Source organism: Delphinapterus leucas, chromosome 11, assembly GCF_059928025.1.
Source record: "Delphinapterus leucas isolate spDelLeu-1000000601 "Yukka" chromosome 11, BTC_Dleu_Yukka2, whole genome shotgun sequence".
Taxonomy (NCBI): Eukaryota; Metazoa; Chordata; class Mammalia; order Artiodactyla; family Monodontidae; genus Delphinapterus; species Delphinapterus leucas.
In genome coordinates, this window is record NC_143139.1 from 42,042,009 (window position 1) to 42,058,078 (window position 16,070).

The 16,070-nt window shown below is 49.2% G+C and overlaps 1 protein-coding gene and 1 pseudogene across 1 annotated transcript; both read left to right on the forward strand.

Annotated features, from left to right (window-relative positions):
- The first annotated feature begins 349 nt into the window (after window positions 1-349).
- Window positions 350-783, forward strand: LOC111173965 (cytochrome c oxidase subunit 6C pseudogene; annotated as a pseudogene).
- Window positions 784-10,142: 9,359 nt separating this feature from the next.
- On the forward strand, window positions 10,143-14,054 carry KRT18 (keratin 18). Its single transcript, XM_030763075.2, has 7 exons — window positions 10,143-10,587; window positions 11,373-11,455; window positions 11,740-11,896; window positions 12,449-12,613; window positions 12,721-12,846; window positions 13,028-13,251; window positions 13,589-14,054. The coding sequence occupies exons 1-7, from the start codon at window positions 10,174-10,176 to the stop codon at window positions 13,707-13,709; spliced, it is 1,290 nt and encodes a 429-aa protein (XP_030618935.1). The 5' UTR covers window positions 10,143-10,173; the 3' UTR covers window positions 13,710-14,054.
- Window positions 14,055-16,070: the final 2,016 nt, after the last annotated feature.

Genomic DNA, 16,070 nt, shown 5'->3' on the forward strand with positions numbered 1-16,070 from the left:
AGAGCCCATGCTCCGCAACAAGAGCAGCCACCGCAATGAGAAGCCCACATACCACAACGAAGAGTAGCACCCACTCGCCACAACTAGAGAAAGCCCTCACCCAGCAATGAAAACCCAACGCAGCCAAAAAATAAATTTATAAAAAAAAAAGAAAGAAAATACAAAAGTAAGCCACAGATTGGGAGAAAATATTTGCCAAACACATTAACTCAAATGAATCTTAGGCCAAAATGTAAAATCTAGAACCATAGGCCCCTGCCCGGGCCACGCTCGCCGAAAGTTGGGATGCTGGCCCGCATGCCGCGGCCTTCAGGCCCGGGTCACAAAGTGGACCCTGTGGGACCTGCTGGAGTGTTCTTGATTGCGTGACCTTGAAATAGTCTGCTGTCAAGGAGAAAAACTACCATGGCTTCCAGTTCTTTGACAAAACCTCAGATGCGTGGCCTTCTGGCCAAGCGTCTGCGATTTCATATTGTTGGAGCATTCTTTGTCTCCTTGGGAGTTGCAGCTTTCTATAAGTTTGCTGTGGCTGAACCAAGAAAGAAGGCATATGCAGATTTCTACAGAACTTATGATTCCATAAAAGATTTTGAGGAGATGAGGAAGGCTGGTATCTTTCAGAGTGCAAAGTGATTTTGGAATATAAAGAATTTCTTTGGGTTGAGTTCCATGGAAGTTTGTCACTTACCTGTGTTCCTGAACTATGAACTACTAATATCTGGGCTAAGGAATAGTTTCTCATGATAAATAAACGATTAACCAAAAAAAAAAAAAAAAGAAAAATCTAAAACCATAAATCTTCTAGGAGAAAACAGAAAAAAATCTTTGTGACTTTCACATAAGCAAAGATTTCTCAAATACAGCACCAGGGCATGATCCTTAAACTAAAAACTTGATAAAATGGACTTCTTCAAAACCAATAGCTTCTCCACAAGAGACACCATTAAGAAAATGGAAAGACAACTACAGACTGGAAGAAAATAGTTGTAAATCACATATATGATGAAAGACTTAAATCTAGATATATTTTCTAAAACTCTCGTAAATAAATAGTAAAAAAGACGACCCAATATTTTAAATTTAATTTTATTTTTTTACTGAAGTATAGTATATTTACAATGTTGTGTCAGTCTCTGCTATACAGCAAAGTGACTCAGTTATACACATAGAGACATTCTTTTTTTATATATTCTTTTCCATTATGGTTTACCACAGGAGATTGAAAATAGTTCCCTGTGCTATACAGTAGAACCTTGTTTATCCATCCTATATGTAATAGTTTATATCTGCTAATCCGACACTCCCAGTCCTTCCGTCCCCCAGCCCCTACCCCCGTAGCAACCACAAGTCTGTTCTCTATGTCTGTGAGCCTGTTTCTGTTTTGTAAATAGGTTCATTTTGCCATATTTTAGATTCCACATATAAGTGATATCATACAGTATTTGTCTTTCTCTTTCTGACTTACTTCACTCAGTATGATAATCTCTAGTTTCATCCATGTTGCTGCAAATGGTAATTATTTCGTTCTTTTTTATGGCTGAGTAGTATTCCATTGTGCATATGTACCACATCTTTATCCATTCATCTGTTGATGGACGTTTAGGTTGTTTCCATGTTTTGGCTATTGTGAATAGTGCTGCTATGAACATAGGGGTGCATGTCTTTTTGAATTATAGTTTTGTCTGGTTATATGCCCAGGAGTGGGATTGCTGGATCATATGGTAGTTCTATTTTTAGTTTTCTGAGGAGCCTCCACACTGTTTTCCGTTGTGGCTGCACCAACTTACACTCCCACCAACAGTGCAGGAGGACTCCCTTTTCTCCACTCCCTCTCCAGCATTTGTTATTTGTAGACTCTTTAATGATGGCCATTCTGACCAGTGTGAGGTGGTACCTCATTGTAGTTTTGATTCGCATTTCTCTAATAATTAGTGATGTTGAGCATCTTTTCATGTGTCTCCTGGCTATCTGTATGTCTTCTTTGGAGAAATGTCTATTAAGGTCTTCTGTCCATTTTTTGATTGGGTTATTTGTTTTTTTCTTGAGTTGTATGAGCTGTTTGTATATTTTGGAGATTAAGCCCTTTTCTGTCTTATCATCTGCAAATGTTTTCTCCCATTCCGTAGGTTGTCTTTTCGTTTTTTTATGGACAACCCAATATTTTTTAATGGGCAAAAGATTTGCACTGACACTTCATCAAAGAAGAGACACAGATGGCAACAAAAGCACATAAAAAAGTTGCTCAACATCATTAGTCATTACGAAAATACAAATTAAAATGACAATGAGATATTACTATGCACCCACCAGTAAAACTGTAATTTAAAAAAAGAAAAACAATAGAAAGTGCTGGTGAGGGTGAAGAGCAATTAGAACCCTCATACATTACTGGTGGGAATGCAAAATGGTACAGTTACTTTAGAAAATAGTTTGAACAAAATATTATAAATTAACTAAACTTCAATTGAAAAACAGTTTGGCAGTTTCTTAGAAAGTTAAACATATACTTATCATACAACGCACCATCCCATTCCTAGCTATTTTATCCAAGAAAAATGTAAACTTATATCCACACAAAGAACTGTGCACAAATATTTATAACACCTTTATTCATAATTACTAAAAACTGGAAACAACTCAAATACCCACGTACTGGTGAATGAATAAACTAATTGTGATACCGCCATACAGTAGAATACTATACAGCAAAAAGAGGAACGAAGTGCTGATACATGCAATAACATGGGTGAAACACAAAAGCATTATGCTAAGTGAAAGAAGTCAGAGACAAAAGCTAACATAGTCTATGATTCAATCTACGTGGCATTCTGAAAAAGGAAAAATCATTGGGGCAGATTGATGGTTGCCAGAGCTGGGGGTGGGTGAGGGAGACTGACTATGAAGGAATGCAATAGGACTTTCTGAGGTGATTCAATGTTTTCTATCTTGATTTATGGTGGCAGGTCTACAACTGTATCCGTCTGTCCAAACCCATTGAACCGTATCCCTGAAAAGAGTGAACATTTCTCTATGCAAATTGTACCTCAATAAATCTGAATTTTTTTAAAGAAAAAAAAAAAAGATGCAGGAAGATCCAGCCTTACATCTAATACGCTTGATTTCTTTGGGAATTCCCCACCAGTCCAGTGGTTAGGAGACCACTCTTTCACCACCAAGGGTACAGGTTCAACCCCTGGTCTGGGAACTAAGATCCCACAAGCTGCACGGCACAGCCAAAAAACTTTTTTTAATAAAAAAGATTTCTTTGAAAATTCCAGCTGGGGACAATATCCAGTGACAGGCAGGAGATACATATCTGAAACTCAGAGGAGGTGACTCTGTTGGATACTGTAACAGATCACAATACCGTTCTATCTGTAAAGACTTCTCCTTGACCCCCTTGTCTCTCTAACAAGTTCTTGTTCATTTTTTTGAAGCTCTGCCAGAGCATTCCCTCCTTCTTGAGGTTCTCCACGATCCCAACCCTTCCACCTAAAATGTGAGCTCCGCAAGAACAACAACCTTATCTGGCTTTTCTTTGCTGTATCCCCAGAGCCTAGAACATGGCTGGCACATAACAGCTCCCTTACAAATTGTTAATGAATGGATGAATTATTCCCTCCTCTGATACTACTTTAGAACTTTTCGTAGCACCTATCACACTGTATTTTTTTGGTCTGGTTATCTGTCCCCTCTAATAATCATCTCCTTTATTTTTATTTCTCTCTGTATCCCCAGCTCACTGTAGAACTGAACTAAACTGAGAGGCTTGAACCTCCATGCTGATTATTTCAGCAGAAGAAGGCAGGGGAGCACCTGCTATGCTCCAGGCCCTATCATGCACATTTAATTCCTGCAACAACAGATGGGGAAACTGTAGCTCAGAGAAGCTTACTAACTTGGGCACCCGACTTGAACGAGGTCACGCAGCAGGCAAACAACAGAGCTAGAACACAGACTCAGATCTGCCCGACTCCAAAATCTATGCTCTTTTCCTATCGCTTCTTTTCCTTAAGATCCTTAACTCCATGATTTTCAGCCACCCTTAAATGATATCGTCTGCTCTGACCCCAAACTCCGACAGTCCCCTCTCTGACATGCCACATCTCGTGCTCCCTTGTTTTCTAGACTGCAGCCGCCACCCATCATGTCAGCTCCCAAGCCCTGGACTCCTCTTCCTCTGAGGTCTTCTGGTTGTCTTTGCTTTCCCATTCAACCCACCCCAAGAGTCTATTTCAACAATGTTGTAAATCTAGATTCCTTTGCCTCTGAGTTTCCACCACTCCCTCCCGCTCATCTCTCAGCAAGAGATTCCCCCAGGATACAGATTCTCATGTGGTTGGTCTCATCATGGAGCCATGCTGTGTGACCTTCACTGGGACCTCAGAACCATTCACATAGTCTCATGCACCACGGGTAGACCATGTTACCTCATCACACGTGCCGCAGGCTCCTTCTGCCTCTGTCCTGCTCTTCCCATTGGTAGAGAGGCAGAAGCATGTAGAGGTTACGTATGACAAATCCCAGGTCTGCCACCTACTAGTACTAGCACTCTTCAGGTTTCTGCTGAAATGTCCCTTCCCCTAGGCTCTTAGGCTGGGTTAGCAGTTGCTGCTATGGGCTTCCATTGGGCCCTGGACTTGCCCTGGCCCAGCACCAACCTCACTCCATTGTCATTGGTTGTTTAATCACTGATCAGCCTGGCTAAACAGTACCATCCTGAGGACACCTTCCATCAACCTTGCTACCTACAACAGGGTATCACCCCATTTTCTCCTTTCCTTCCCTGACAAACCTTTTTTTTTTATTTTTAATTTATTATTATTATTTTTTTTTGCCATGCCATGCGGCTTTCAGGATGTTAGTTCCCCGACCGGGGATCGAACCCATGCTCCCAGCAGTGGAAGCATGGAGTCCTAACCACTGGACCACCAGGAAATTTCCTAAACTTCTTTTTTTTTGGCCACAACACACGGCTTGTGGGATCTTAGCAAGGACTGAACCCGAACCCTCAGCCGTGAGGGAGCAGAGTCCTAACCACTGGACTGCGAGGGCATTCCCCCAAACTTCATAAAAGAAAAGTTTACATTCTGCTTCCACTTAGCACTGACTCCTTGGCCTTTCAGCATCTGGCTTTGGTCTCCATCACTTTACTGGAAGTTCTCTGCTTCTCCACAGCCTCCTTGATCTCTGTGTGCATCTGCCCCTCCTTGAAACTTCTTCTCCTTGGCTTTCATGACAGCCCTCTCTCCTGGTCTCTTTTGGGAGCTGGCAGGAGTCTGGACCTCCTCTCCTCTCTCCTCTCTTTTCCCTCTGTCTCTTCCTCCTCTTCTTGCCTTGGGTCCCTCTATGCAGATTCTGCCCACTTTTTTTGTCTGATCTTTTTCCTTAGGCCATCTCATCCACACCAGGGTTTCCCCCAGATCCTCTAGGGGGATGGCTCCAGACAGGGCTACCCCATCTGCCTGTGCAGGTCGGTCAGTGCACAGGCCAAGGAGACAAGGAGGAGGCTGACTTTGTCCAGTTTTTGCCAAGCCCTGAGGGCTAGCCTTGGCTCCACAAGCTGCATTCCATACCCCATGCCTCTCTCAAGCTGTAGCCTTGCCTGTCTAGCTGCTCACAGGACAGTTTCCCCAGACATTGCTAGTAGATCTGCCTAGTTCAAAGCCAAAAGGAGAGAGACTGGTAGAGACGTGGCCATTGATGGGATGATTTTGAGATGGGTTTTCAGCCACTCTACTTTTGCATTTCGCCCCCTTTTCCATAGACTCAGTTTTAGCTGCCCCTGCCCTGTGCCCAAATTGAAAGTAAAGAAATAGTGATGAGGAGGGAGCAGAAGGCTAGAGGGTAGCGAGAGCAAAATAAGGGACCTGGGAAGGCAAAGAGTAGATGGGGGCAAACCAGACAAGAGAGGAAATGAACTGACTTCTTCAGCTGTCAAAGCCCTTCCAGGCAGATTGTCTCATTTGATTCTCATGAAAGCTCTCGGAGTAGATGTAACTATTATCCTTATTCTACAGCTGAGGAGACCAAGGCAAGTAAATTTGCCCAAGGTCACCCAGCCAGCAGTGGGACCTTGAACCCAGGTCTTTTGACACCAAGTGCCACACTCATCCCTGTGCGCCACACACCTCTTGGCAGATTGGAAAGAGGTGATGGGCTGGGGGATGGCATTGAGGTAACGGGGTTGTACCAGAGGAGGGACCAGGAGTACCAGGGTCAGACGGGGGAAGGGGAAGGGGTCATAAGTATAGGAGAGGCCACGCCTGGTGGGTGAGAGCTGGCTTTGCCAGAGGAGACTGCAGGGGACCCCAGGGAGCTGAGGGGACTCTGGAAGGGCCAGATTTCCTGGAACCCTCTCTGAGCTTTATCGCTGGAGATTCCTGGGCAGCTACATGTTCTTCATGATCTTTCCTTCCTTTATCCCTGGAAAATAACCCAGGATACAAGCCCAGCTGAAGCAATGATATAAAAGTACAGAGCATTCTTTGACCTTCCCAACCCTGGGGGAAAGGGCCTGGCCCGAACCCTCAGAACCCCTCTCCCAGTCTACACTAGACAGGCAGGTCCAGGTTCTCCAAATGGGGCAGGGACACTTCCAGAGGCATTCCCAAAAGTCTTGAGGGATTCAGACTGGGCCTTGCTCCCAACCCAGCTGCCACCCCCATCATCCCACCTGCCTCCACAGCCTACCTAACCACAATCCTCAGCCCCCTTTTCATTAATTGTTTAAATCAAAATCATTTATGGAGCTCCCGCTACATGCCAGACTCAGGGCTGAGCAAGAGGAATTCCCACCCAGCCCCCAGACTCCTTTCCCTTGGGTCTCGCCCCGTTCCTCCCTCTGTGTGTTCTCTCCCTCGGAGGCTCTGCCCCTAATTCAGTAGCCCTTGGGGTCCTCCTGTGGGAGGTCCACTGGCACACTGGGCCCTGCACTGAGGGGAGCTGAGGGGAGCCTCCCAGGCCAACCTCTCACCCACCTTGCTGCCCCCTACTGTTCCCACTAAAAAGACCTCTCACTGCCCGCAAGACACTCACACCTTTGGAAGGTCCTTTCCGGAGTCGTTCTCAATCCTTCAATCCTTGGAGACGATGGTGAGAATCCGACTCCCGCCCCCGCCCTCCCCCGCCCCCTGCTGTCTGGTCTATAGACCCCAACCGTCACACTTCAGTTGCTAACCTAAACAACCCCCTCCTCAGGGTTGGGTACCAAATTTACAGACTAAATGATAAAGCAAAGCCTAAAGGGCTCCAGGCCCCCATGATCCCCCAATCCCTTAATCTCCCCACTATCTAGTTCTCCCAGGGCTGCGGCTCCAGCTCTCCAAGGGAGAGTGTAGGGAAGGGGGAGGAAAGAGCTGACCCGCCCCCTCTTATCAGGGTCATCTTGGAGTTTACTCAGTAGTTAAACCTGTCTCTCAGGTTCCCAGCTCCCCCTCAGCAGGACACCGGAACACAGGGCAGGATGGGGGTGGGGGACCATTTCCCCTCCTTCAGGACCCCCCTCTGCTGAGCTCCTTTACTCCACTCGCCTTCTCATCTGTCTTTGTTCCGGCCTCTCACCGGGACCCTTCCTGTTCCTCCTACTCCAGGGACCAGCCTCACCATCGCCCATCCCACCACCACCCCAGAGCCCCAGTACTGGGAACCTGGGGGCCCGAAACTCCCCCCTCACACCCCCTCCCCAGCTCTCCCAGAGGCTCTCAGGAGAGTGAAAAGGCCCTGAATCACAGAGGAATCTGGATGTGGTGGAAAAGGGCAGCTGGTGCTGGAAACCTGAGGTCGGTATTTGCCCCGGTGCTGCAAGAGGTCAGGAATGTGGCCACTAACATCAGCTATGGGAGATAAGACCTGGCTGGCAGCTCTCCTCCTCCAGACCCAGACAGTGCCTCCCTCCCCAGGCCCCAAAATGTCCCAAGCAGTTGGAGTGGGGCAGGAGTCAGAGAAAGACCTGGAAAGGAGTTTAGATAAGAATCCTTAGATCTGGGCCTGATCCCTGTTGGAATTCAAAGTCCCCCAGGGGTGTTAAGTGACTTAGAAAGAGTCCTTATATCATGGAGACATCTTTACAATTACACTGACCCCCTCACAGCTGCCCTCCTGGAGATTTACTCCCCAGTAAGTAATTAGCATTTGTTCAGTGAATAAGTGAGTAATAATTAACATTCATATCAATTGCCACCCAAGGAGATAGACTGGACAGGCTTTCTTCTCCTTTTACCAGTGAAGAAACTGAAACACAGAATTAAGTGACTTCCCCAAGGTCACACAGCTGGCAAAGCCCACAGATTGTCTGACTTCAAGTTTAGCAAACACAGCAAAGGCAATACATCACATCTGTAACCTCTACACCTTATTGTGCAATACTGCACAACATGACAATCCTGGAACTTCATGGGGGAATGTGAAGGTGAAAGCAGGAGAAACCCCTTTGACTGGCTGGCACTTCTAAGCTCCCAGAAATCCTCCATGAAAAACTAGTGGGCATTCATTTGTATGCTAATTTGCATGCCATTTGCCTTTTGACCTTCAGCAGGCCCTGACCGTCCCCAGGCCAGTTCCCACCCTGACCTGCTCCTAGCCAGCTCCCTTTGGGTGCTGAGGGGCTTTCCTCACCAGAAGGTGCCAGGCCTGGGATGATCCAGGGCCAAGCCCCTCATCTGAGCAGTGCCTCCCCTCTGTCTGGTCCGTTGACCTAGCTACTCCTGGGGCCCCTCCTCTTCCCATTCCTCCTCTCCCATCTGCCTTCACCTCTTCAGTTCAGCTGGCAGCTCGATAAGAATCGATAGGTCCTCCCCAGAGCAAAGAGCACAGACAGGTGTGTAATGCCAGGCCCTGCCAGACAAATGAGCCGCTGGTGGCAACAGACTTGAACGCCCAGTACCTCAGGATTCCTCCAGCTCATTCAGCAGAGGGTCACCATCCAGTTTCAGGGGTGAAGGGAGCAGGGGGAACTTCCCTACGTCCATCCTTCTCACCCATATCCTGACATAAGCTTCCTGGAGGAGGCAGCCCCCTGGGGACAGGCTTGGGATCCAGAGAGCCTTTGGAGGAGAGGCAGGGGAAGGAGGGGGCTTGCCGAACAGTCCTAGTAAGGAGGGAGAAAGGGCTGGCCACCAGTGCTGAGTCTCGGCCAGAATGTTTGGAGGTGTGCATGTCTGTCCTCTCAGGCCCCATAACAAATAGGACACATGACAGTCTCCATGAGGGATTGTTGGTCTCTTTCCACTGCTGCTCTCCCAGCAACTAGAACAGGGCCTGTTGCACAGTAGATGCCCAACAAATATTTGTCGAAATGTAAGTGCTCAGAAATATTTGTTTACCCAGGGTGTGGGTAAGGCTGATACGCAGGTGTGTAGAGGTGAGGACTCCTGTTCAAACCACAGAGTGCTTGAGGAAGGCCAGGCCTCAGTGGCAGTGGGCTGAGGGATGGGGAGGGAGTGGGAAGGTTCAGAGTGAACATAATTGGTGAGTAAGCGTTTCTGTGGGTAATTGACGATACACGTGCATAGGATAGGGGCTGAGTGTGTGCTAGGGAACAAGTGCAGGAGGGCACGATTGGGAACCAAGTGTGTGGGGGGGGTCGAGTGTAAACCAGCAGACTTGAGGCTCAGAATCGCGTTTCTCTTCCTCTTCTCCAGCCCCCAACTTTTCTTCCCCAGGACTCCTAGGGTTCCGGGATTCCCCAAGATGCCCCCTGCAGGTGGGAACTTGGGCTGCAGCTGAGGACAACGACGGAGACTCACACCCGACCCCAACACTCATCCCCCAAATTCTCAACCAGGCCTGTACCTCCCCTACCTGGGGGAGGGGGGGTACCATGACGTCATTTCCTGCCCTGAAGTCCCAGCTGCCAGAGCCAACTTCACCTGCTGCCCACGGCTGTCCCGGCCCCACTCACTCACCGCCACCCTGGGGGCTGGAGGGTAACCTTGGCAGGACGGTGCTGAGGGGGCGGGGAAAGGCTGGGGAGGGTCAGGAACCTGTGGCGCAGGCTTCCGCGCTTCCGCGGCGACTCTGGTGGCGGAGGCGGGGCCTGTCGGGGGGCGGGTTCCCACCCGGGCGGGTTGCCACCCACCCCCTCCCTGAGAGCTATAACTTGAGTTGCGGACCTCACACACTCCACGGCCCAGCACCTGAGTCCTGGCCTCGCTTTTTCCTCGCGGAGCAAACATGAGCTTCAGCGCCCAGTCCACCTTCTCCAGCTACCGGTCCCTGGGCTCCGCGCAGTCACCTGGCCACGGGGTCCGACCGGTCAGCAGCGCTGCCAGCGTCTATGCAGGCGCCGGGGGCTCGGGCTCCCGGATCTCCGTGTCCCGCTCCACCAGCGTCCGGGGCGGCTGGGGGTCCGGGAACCTGGGCGCCGGGATGGCCGGGGGTCTTGTGGGTGTAGGGGGCATCCAGGGTGAGAAGGAGACCATGCAAGACCTGAATGACCGCCTGGCCTCCTACCTGGAGAGGGTGAGGAGCCTGGAGGCCGATAATAGGAGACTGGAGAGCAAAATCCGGGAACACCTGGAGAAGAAAGGACCCCAGGTCAGAGACTGGGGGCACTACTTGAAGACCATCGAGGACCTGAGGGTTCAGGTAAGGGGGCATGGAGGGAGCAGCCCCAACTCCCAGCCACGTTTGACCCTCCAGTTATCCACTCCCCTCTTCCTCTCCCTCCCCCAAGGATAGAAATTTTAGTAGGGTGGGGTGCATGCACTCCTTCCCCTTGTCTATCTCCCGCCCCGCCCCCAACTCCACCCGCAGAAGGTTAGGAATGCCCCGAATTTCCATAGACATCGCCCCTGGTCACAGGGCCCCCAAGGGTGGTGAATGGGCACAGGAGGGCCCTTCCCCAGGACAGAGTGGGAGGAGGAGGGGGGAGCTTCGCAGAGGAGTGGACAGCATAGAGGGAGGTGAAACAAGGCTCAATAAAGAGGGCCCAGACACTTTGGCTTCTGGTGGAGAGGGGACAATTGGAGGGGTTAAGCAGATGTGGCTATAAGGCTGAGTCATCTGGGAGTAAAGAGGAGGCCCACCGGTGGGGCGGGGGTATGCTGAGCAGGTGCACTAGGAAAAATGCTGGGAGAGGGCCAGGGAGAGGGCGGTTTAGTAACTGCTCACTTCCGGGCTGACCAGCCAGCAGAGGCCTAGAAGGAAGGGCAGCAGGAGACTGGGAACGCTGGGATTTGAGACTCCAGGAAAGGAGGGAACAGTGTGAGGGGGCACAGGTAGAAGGGGATAGGTATACAAGGAAAGTCTCTGGTTATTCCAAGGACTAGGAAGGTTCTTTCACTGAGACACATGACACCCTCCACACACTCAGCCCACCGCCATCACTGACTTCCCATTCATGGAGCGACCTCTCTCTACAATCCCCCCAGATTTTTGCAAGCTCTGTGGACAATGCCCGCATCGTTCTGCAGATTGATAATGCCCGTCTTGCTGCTGATGACTTCAGAGTCAAGTAAGGCTGGGGGCTAGGAAGCTGGGGTCCGTTAGGGGGATCTTGTTCAGCTGTGGGTAGAGCTGGGTGGATGAGAGTAAGGCTCCATCAGTTTATTCTTCACGTAATCCAGTGTAAGAACACTGTTCTCCAAGTGCCAGGAACAGTGCTCAGAGGATTACTGCCTGATTTCTGAATCAGGTGGCTGGTTTGCAGTGGGCATGGGGCTGCTCTTAGTAGGTGGCGTGGGTTGAGAAGGTTCAGGATCAGAGACGGGGCCCTTCCAATCACCTCCACTCCCACAGGTATGAGACAGAGCTGGCCATGCGCCAGTCTGTGGAGAGTGACATCCACGGGCTCCGCAAGGTCATTGATGACACCAATGTCACCCGGCTGCAGCTGGAGACTGAGATCGAGGCTCTCAAGGAGGAGCTGCTGTTCATGAAGAAGAACCACGAGGAGGCAAGCAGGGGACCCTGGCCAAGCCAGGAACCAAGGGACCAAGATGAGTCTGGGCCGGGGACTAGACGGAGCAGGCCGCCTGCAAGCCGCCTTGCAGGGGAGTTTAGAACTACCAGCCTGAGTGCTTCTTCATCAGACTGTTGCCACGCTCGGTGGGTCACCTGAATTAGAGTGTGATGAGGTCAAAAGGCCATGGGTGAGAGGATGAGATGAGGACCACAGTGGAAACAGCTAGCAGTAGAAGTGAGACCTGATGGAGGAGGTGAGAGAGGAAGGTACAAGGAGCAGGTTTGTAGATGGAGGGACAGGGTGAAGCGAGGAGAGAGAAACCACCACCTGTGAGTGACAAGCATGGCGTTGACAGCTGGCATTTTAGCCATCTGGAGTAGAAGGCCCAGAACTGGCAACACCCAGAGAGCAAAGTCAAGAGATTCCCCTGTTCTGTTCTCCAACTGATCCCATAGGCCTCCTGGAAGAGGCAGTCACAGGTGAAGAGGCTTCCTGGAGCTCTGACCCTGAGCACCGCCTCACTTTTGTCCCTTTCTCCTTTAGGAAGTAAAGGGTCTACAAAACCAGATTGCCAACTCTGGGTTGACCGTGGAGTTGGATGCCCCCAAAGCTCAGGACCTCAGCAAGATCATGGCAGACATCCGAGCCCAGTATGACGAGCTGGCTCAGAAGAACCGAGAGGAGCTGGACAAGTACTGGTCCCAGCAGGTACACGAGGGAGAGGGATGGATGCCAGGCTAAGCACAAGAGGCACGAGGGTGCGGGAGGGAGGCCAACAGAGAAGGAGGGACCTGAGGACCATATGCCCCCCGCAGATTGAGGAGAGCACCACAGTGGTCACCTCGCAGACCGCTGAGATAGGAGCTGCTGAGATGACACTCACGGAGCTGAGACGCACTGTCCAGTCCCTAGAGATCGACCTGGACTCCATGAGAAATCTGGTGAGAGCCCTCAGCGCCTTTCGCTCAGAAAGAGTTGTTTCTCTCTGTATTTTCCACTGCTTCTACTCACTACCCTAGTACCTGGCAAACAGTAGGCACTCAAAGTTTCAAAGAGGGCTGAAAGCTGCAGAGACTCTCCCTCCACCCTGTCTCACCCGACCTTCTCCCTATGCCCCTGCAGAAGGCCAGCCTGGAGAACAGCCTGAGGGAAGTGGAGGCTCGCTATGCCATGCAGATGGAGCAGCTCAATGGGGTCCTCCTGCACCTGGAGTCGGAGCTGGCCCAGACCCGGGCGGAGGGGCAACGCCAGACCCAGGAGTACGAGGCCCTGCTGAACATCAAGGTCAAGCTAGAGGCTGAGATCAACACCTACCACCGCCTCCTGGAAGATGGGGAGGACTTCAAGTGAGTGGGGCTCTCCTCGGTATAAGCTGGGGTCAAGCTACCACTTCTCCCCAAAGCCTGAGCTTTTGTAAACCCCCCATGTGCCTGTTCATTGGTACCCACTGAGCACTGAGCTGGTGCTCTGCGCGTGCCCCAAGAAGAGAATAGACTAAATATTGCTCCTAGCCGTTCTTGGAGCACAGGTGGAATTTGGCCTTCAGTTTTCCTCTTATGGAGGAAGCAGCGAAGGGGAACTGGGACATGCAGGCGGGGATCGGGAGGCTTCTTTTCTCCACTTTCCTTGTTTCTCTTTTCTCTGCGGTGCTGTTTATAACTGGGGCTTTGTCTTCTGTTACAGTCTTGGTGACGCCGTGGACAGCAGCAACTCCACGCAAACCGTCCAGAAGACCACCACCCTCAAGTTCATGGACGGCAAAGTGGTGTCTGAGACCTCAGACACCAAAGTTCTGAGGCATTGAGTCAGCAGAAGCAGGGTGCCCTGGGGAGCAAGAGGCCAATAAAAGTGGAGACGTTACTGCATATCACTTTGTGTCTTCCGTGGCTGATTTCATACTGCGAGCGGCTCATTTCATACTGCGAGCATACGAATGCCCTGACTCCATAGTCCTATCTCTCTGATCAGGCAGAAATCGCCTCTGAGCCCAGAGGTTTCATACGGGTTGGGGAGTGGGCAGAAGAAGGGTCTGGGTTCTTGGAAACACCTTCTCAGAGAAAAAGAAGGGAGCCAGTAGATGGGATGGGCCAACAACAGTGGGGAAAATTACAATAGAATTGTGAATCTTAACCTTAAAGAAAACTGATCATAAAACCCCCACCTGACAGGTGCTCCTTAGTAGAAATCTGAGCCTGAGAAGGAAGTGGAGCCAAGGACAGAGGGCAAAGGAAAGGGGAAGAGGCGAGACCAGAGCACAACTGGCCCTCCCCATCCCTGCCACCCTGCATCCATGACCCATGGCCCAGTACTTCTCCCCACACATCCTTCCCACACTCAGCCCCAAATCAGTGGTCCCCTATGCTCTGCTAATTCATTTAATTGAGAATGGGATATGATTTTTAGAGTCCTAGAGGTCTGGCTAGAATTGGAGTAAATGCAATCATGGCAGGTGAAGGACTAGTCTACACCAGTGGTTCCCATCTAAGTAAGTGGTGCCCTTAAGTAACCACCCACTTGGGTAATAATGAACACTTCCAGTTCTGTGCTTTTGTGTGTGTGTGTGTGTGTCTGTGTGTGTGTGTGTAAGTGGTTTTCTTGTAAATAATTGCAATAATAATTATTATCCTGTTAATTGCTACTATGCATTGAAAGTTTGCTTCATGCTTGGTCCTTGGCCAGGTTATTTCATGTAATGCTCATGATCATCCCAATGGAGTAGGTATTATCCCATTTTTTTTTTTACATTATATAGACATTATATATATATATATATATATATTTTTTTTTTTGCGGTACGCGGGCCTCTCACTGTTGTGGCCTCTCCTGCTGCGAAGCACAGGCTCCGGACGCGCAGGCTCAGCGGCCATGGCTCACGGGCCCAGCCGCTCCGCGGCACGTGGGATCCTCCCGGACCGGGGCACGAACCCGCGACCCCTGCATTGGCAGGCAGATTCTTAACCACTGAGCCACCAGGGAAGCCCTAGACATTATTTTTTCATATTCTTTTCCATTATGGTTTATCACAGGATATTGAATATAGTTCCCTGTGCTCTACAGTAGGACCTTGTTGTTTATCCATCCTGTATATAATAGTTTACATCTGCTAATCCCACACTCCCAATCCATCTCTCACCCGCCACCCCCCAACCCCCGCCTTGGCAACCACAAGTGTATTCTCTATGTCTGTGAGTCTGTTTCTGTTTTGTAGATAGATTCATCTGTGCCATATTTTAGATTCCACATATAAGTGATATCATATGGTATTTGTCTTTCTCTTTCTGACTTACTCCACTTAGTATGATAATCTCTAGTTGCACAGTTCTGTGCTTTTGATTGGAAGTGTGTCATCTAGTAGTGAAAACAAAGGATGTCTAAAACTAATACGCTTTGATTGGAATGATAATTCATCTTTTTAAGCTAAAAAGTATAAAAAACAAGCACAAAATACAAAAAGAAAGAAGGAAAGAAAATTAAATATGTCCCATTCCACTCCCCAGAGGTAACCACTGTAAAATAATTTCCTAAACTAGACATATACAAACACATTTTATTGTATGTATGCAGGCTCATACTGTTCATCTTGATTTCTTAAACTCTGCTTTCTTCATTTCACAGTATAATTTGGACACCTTTCTGAATCAAAATATGTAGACTTACTTTTTTATTTTACCCAGATGAGTGAATTTGGAATTTCTTCTACCTTCATGTGGAATCTGTATGCATATTCCATTTACTATAAGGATATTGTTAGCCCAATATTGAGGGGGGAAAATGCAGAATTGTAATGATTATGCATTCTGTCACCTCCCCTGTTTCAGTGCCAATTTCAATTAATTTTTTCCTACCCATTGTCCAGTTGAATGTTTATATCACATAAATCTGCTCTTAATCTGCAATAAAGAATAACTACTACACTCTACAAATTCTTTCTAAAAATCAGAACCTTGATCTGTGTAACGTCCAATCATGCTCCACAGACCAATTTGAGAAATGATATCTAGGTCTTTCCTGACCCTCGCCTTAGTTATTTGTCAACCATCTAGTTTGAGAAACATCATACAAAATATATCGGCTTACCTGGTGGCGGAGTGGTTAAGAATCCGCCTGCCAACGCAGGAGACGTGGGTTTGAGCCCCGGTCCAGGAAGATCCCACATGCCGCAGAG

Coding starts and splice junctions, on each gene's coding strand:
- KRT18 (XM_030763075.2), top strand. CDS start 10,174: ATGAGCTTCAGCGCCCAGTCCACCTTCTCCAGCTACCGGTCCCTGGGC. Junction 12,614..12,720: donor ACAAGTACTGGTCCCAGCAG/GTACACGAGGGA, acceptor TGCCCCCCGCAG/ATTGAGGAGAGCACCACAGT. Junction 13,252..13,588: donor GAAGATGGGGAGGACTTCAA/GTGAGTGGGGCT, acceptor CTTCTGTTACAG/TCTTGGTGACGCCGTGGACA.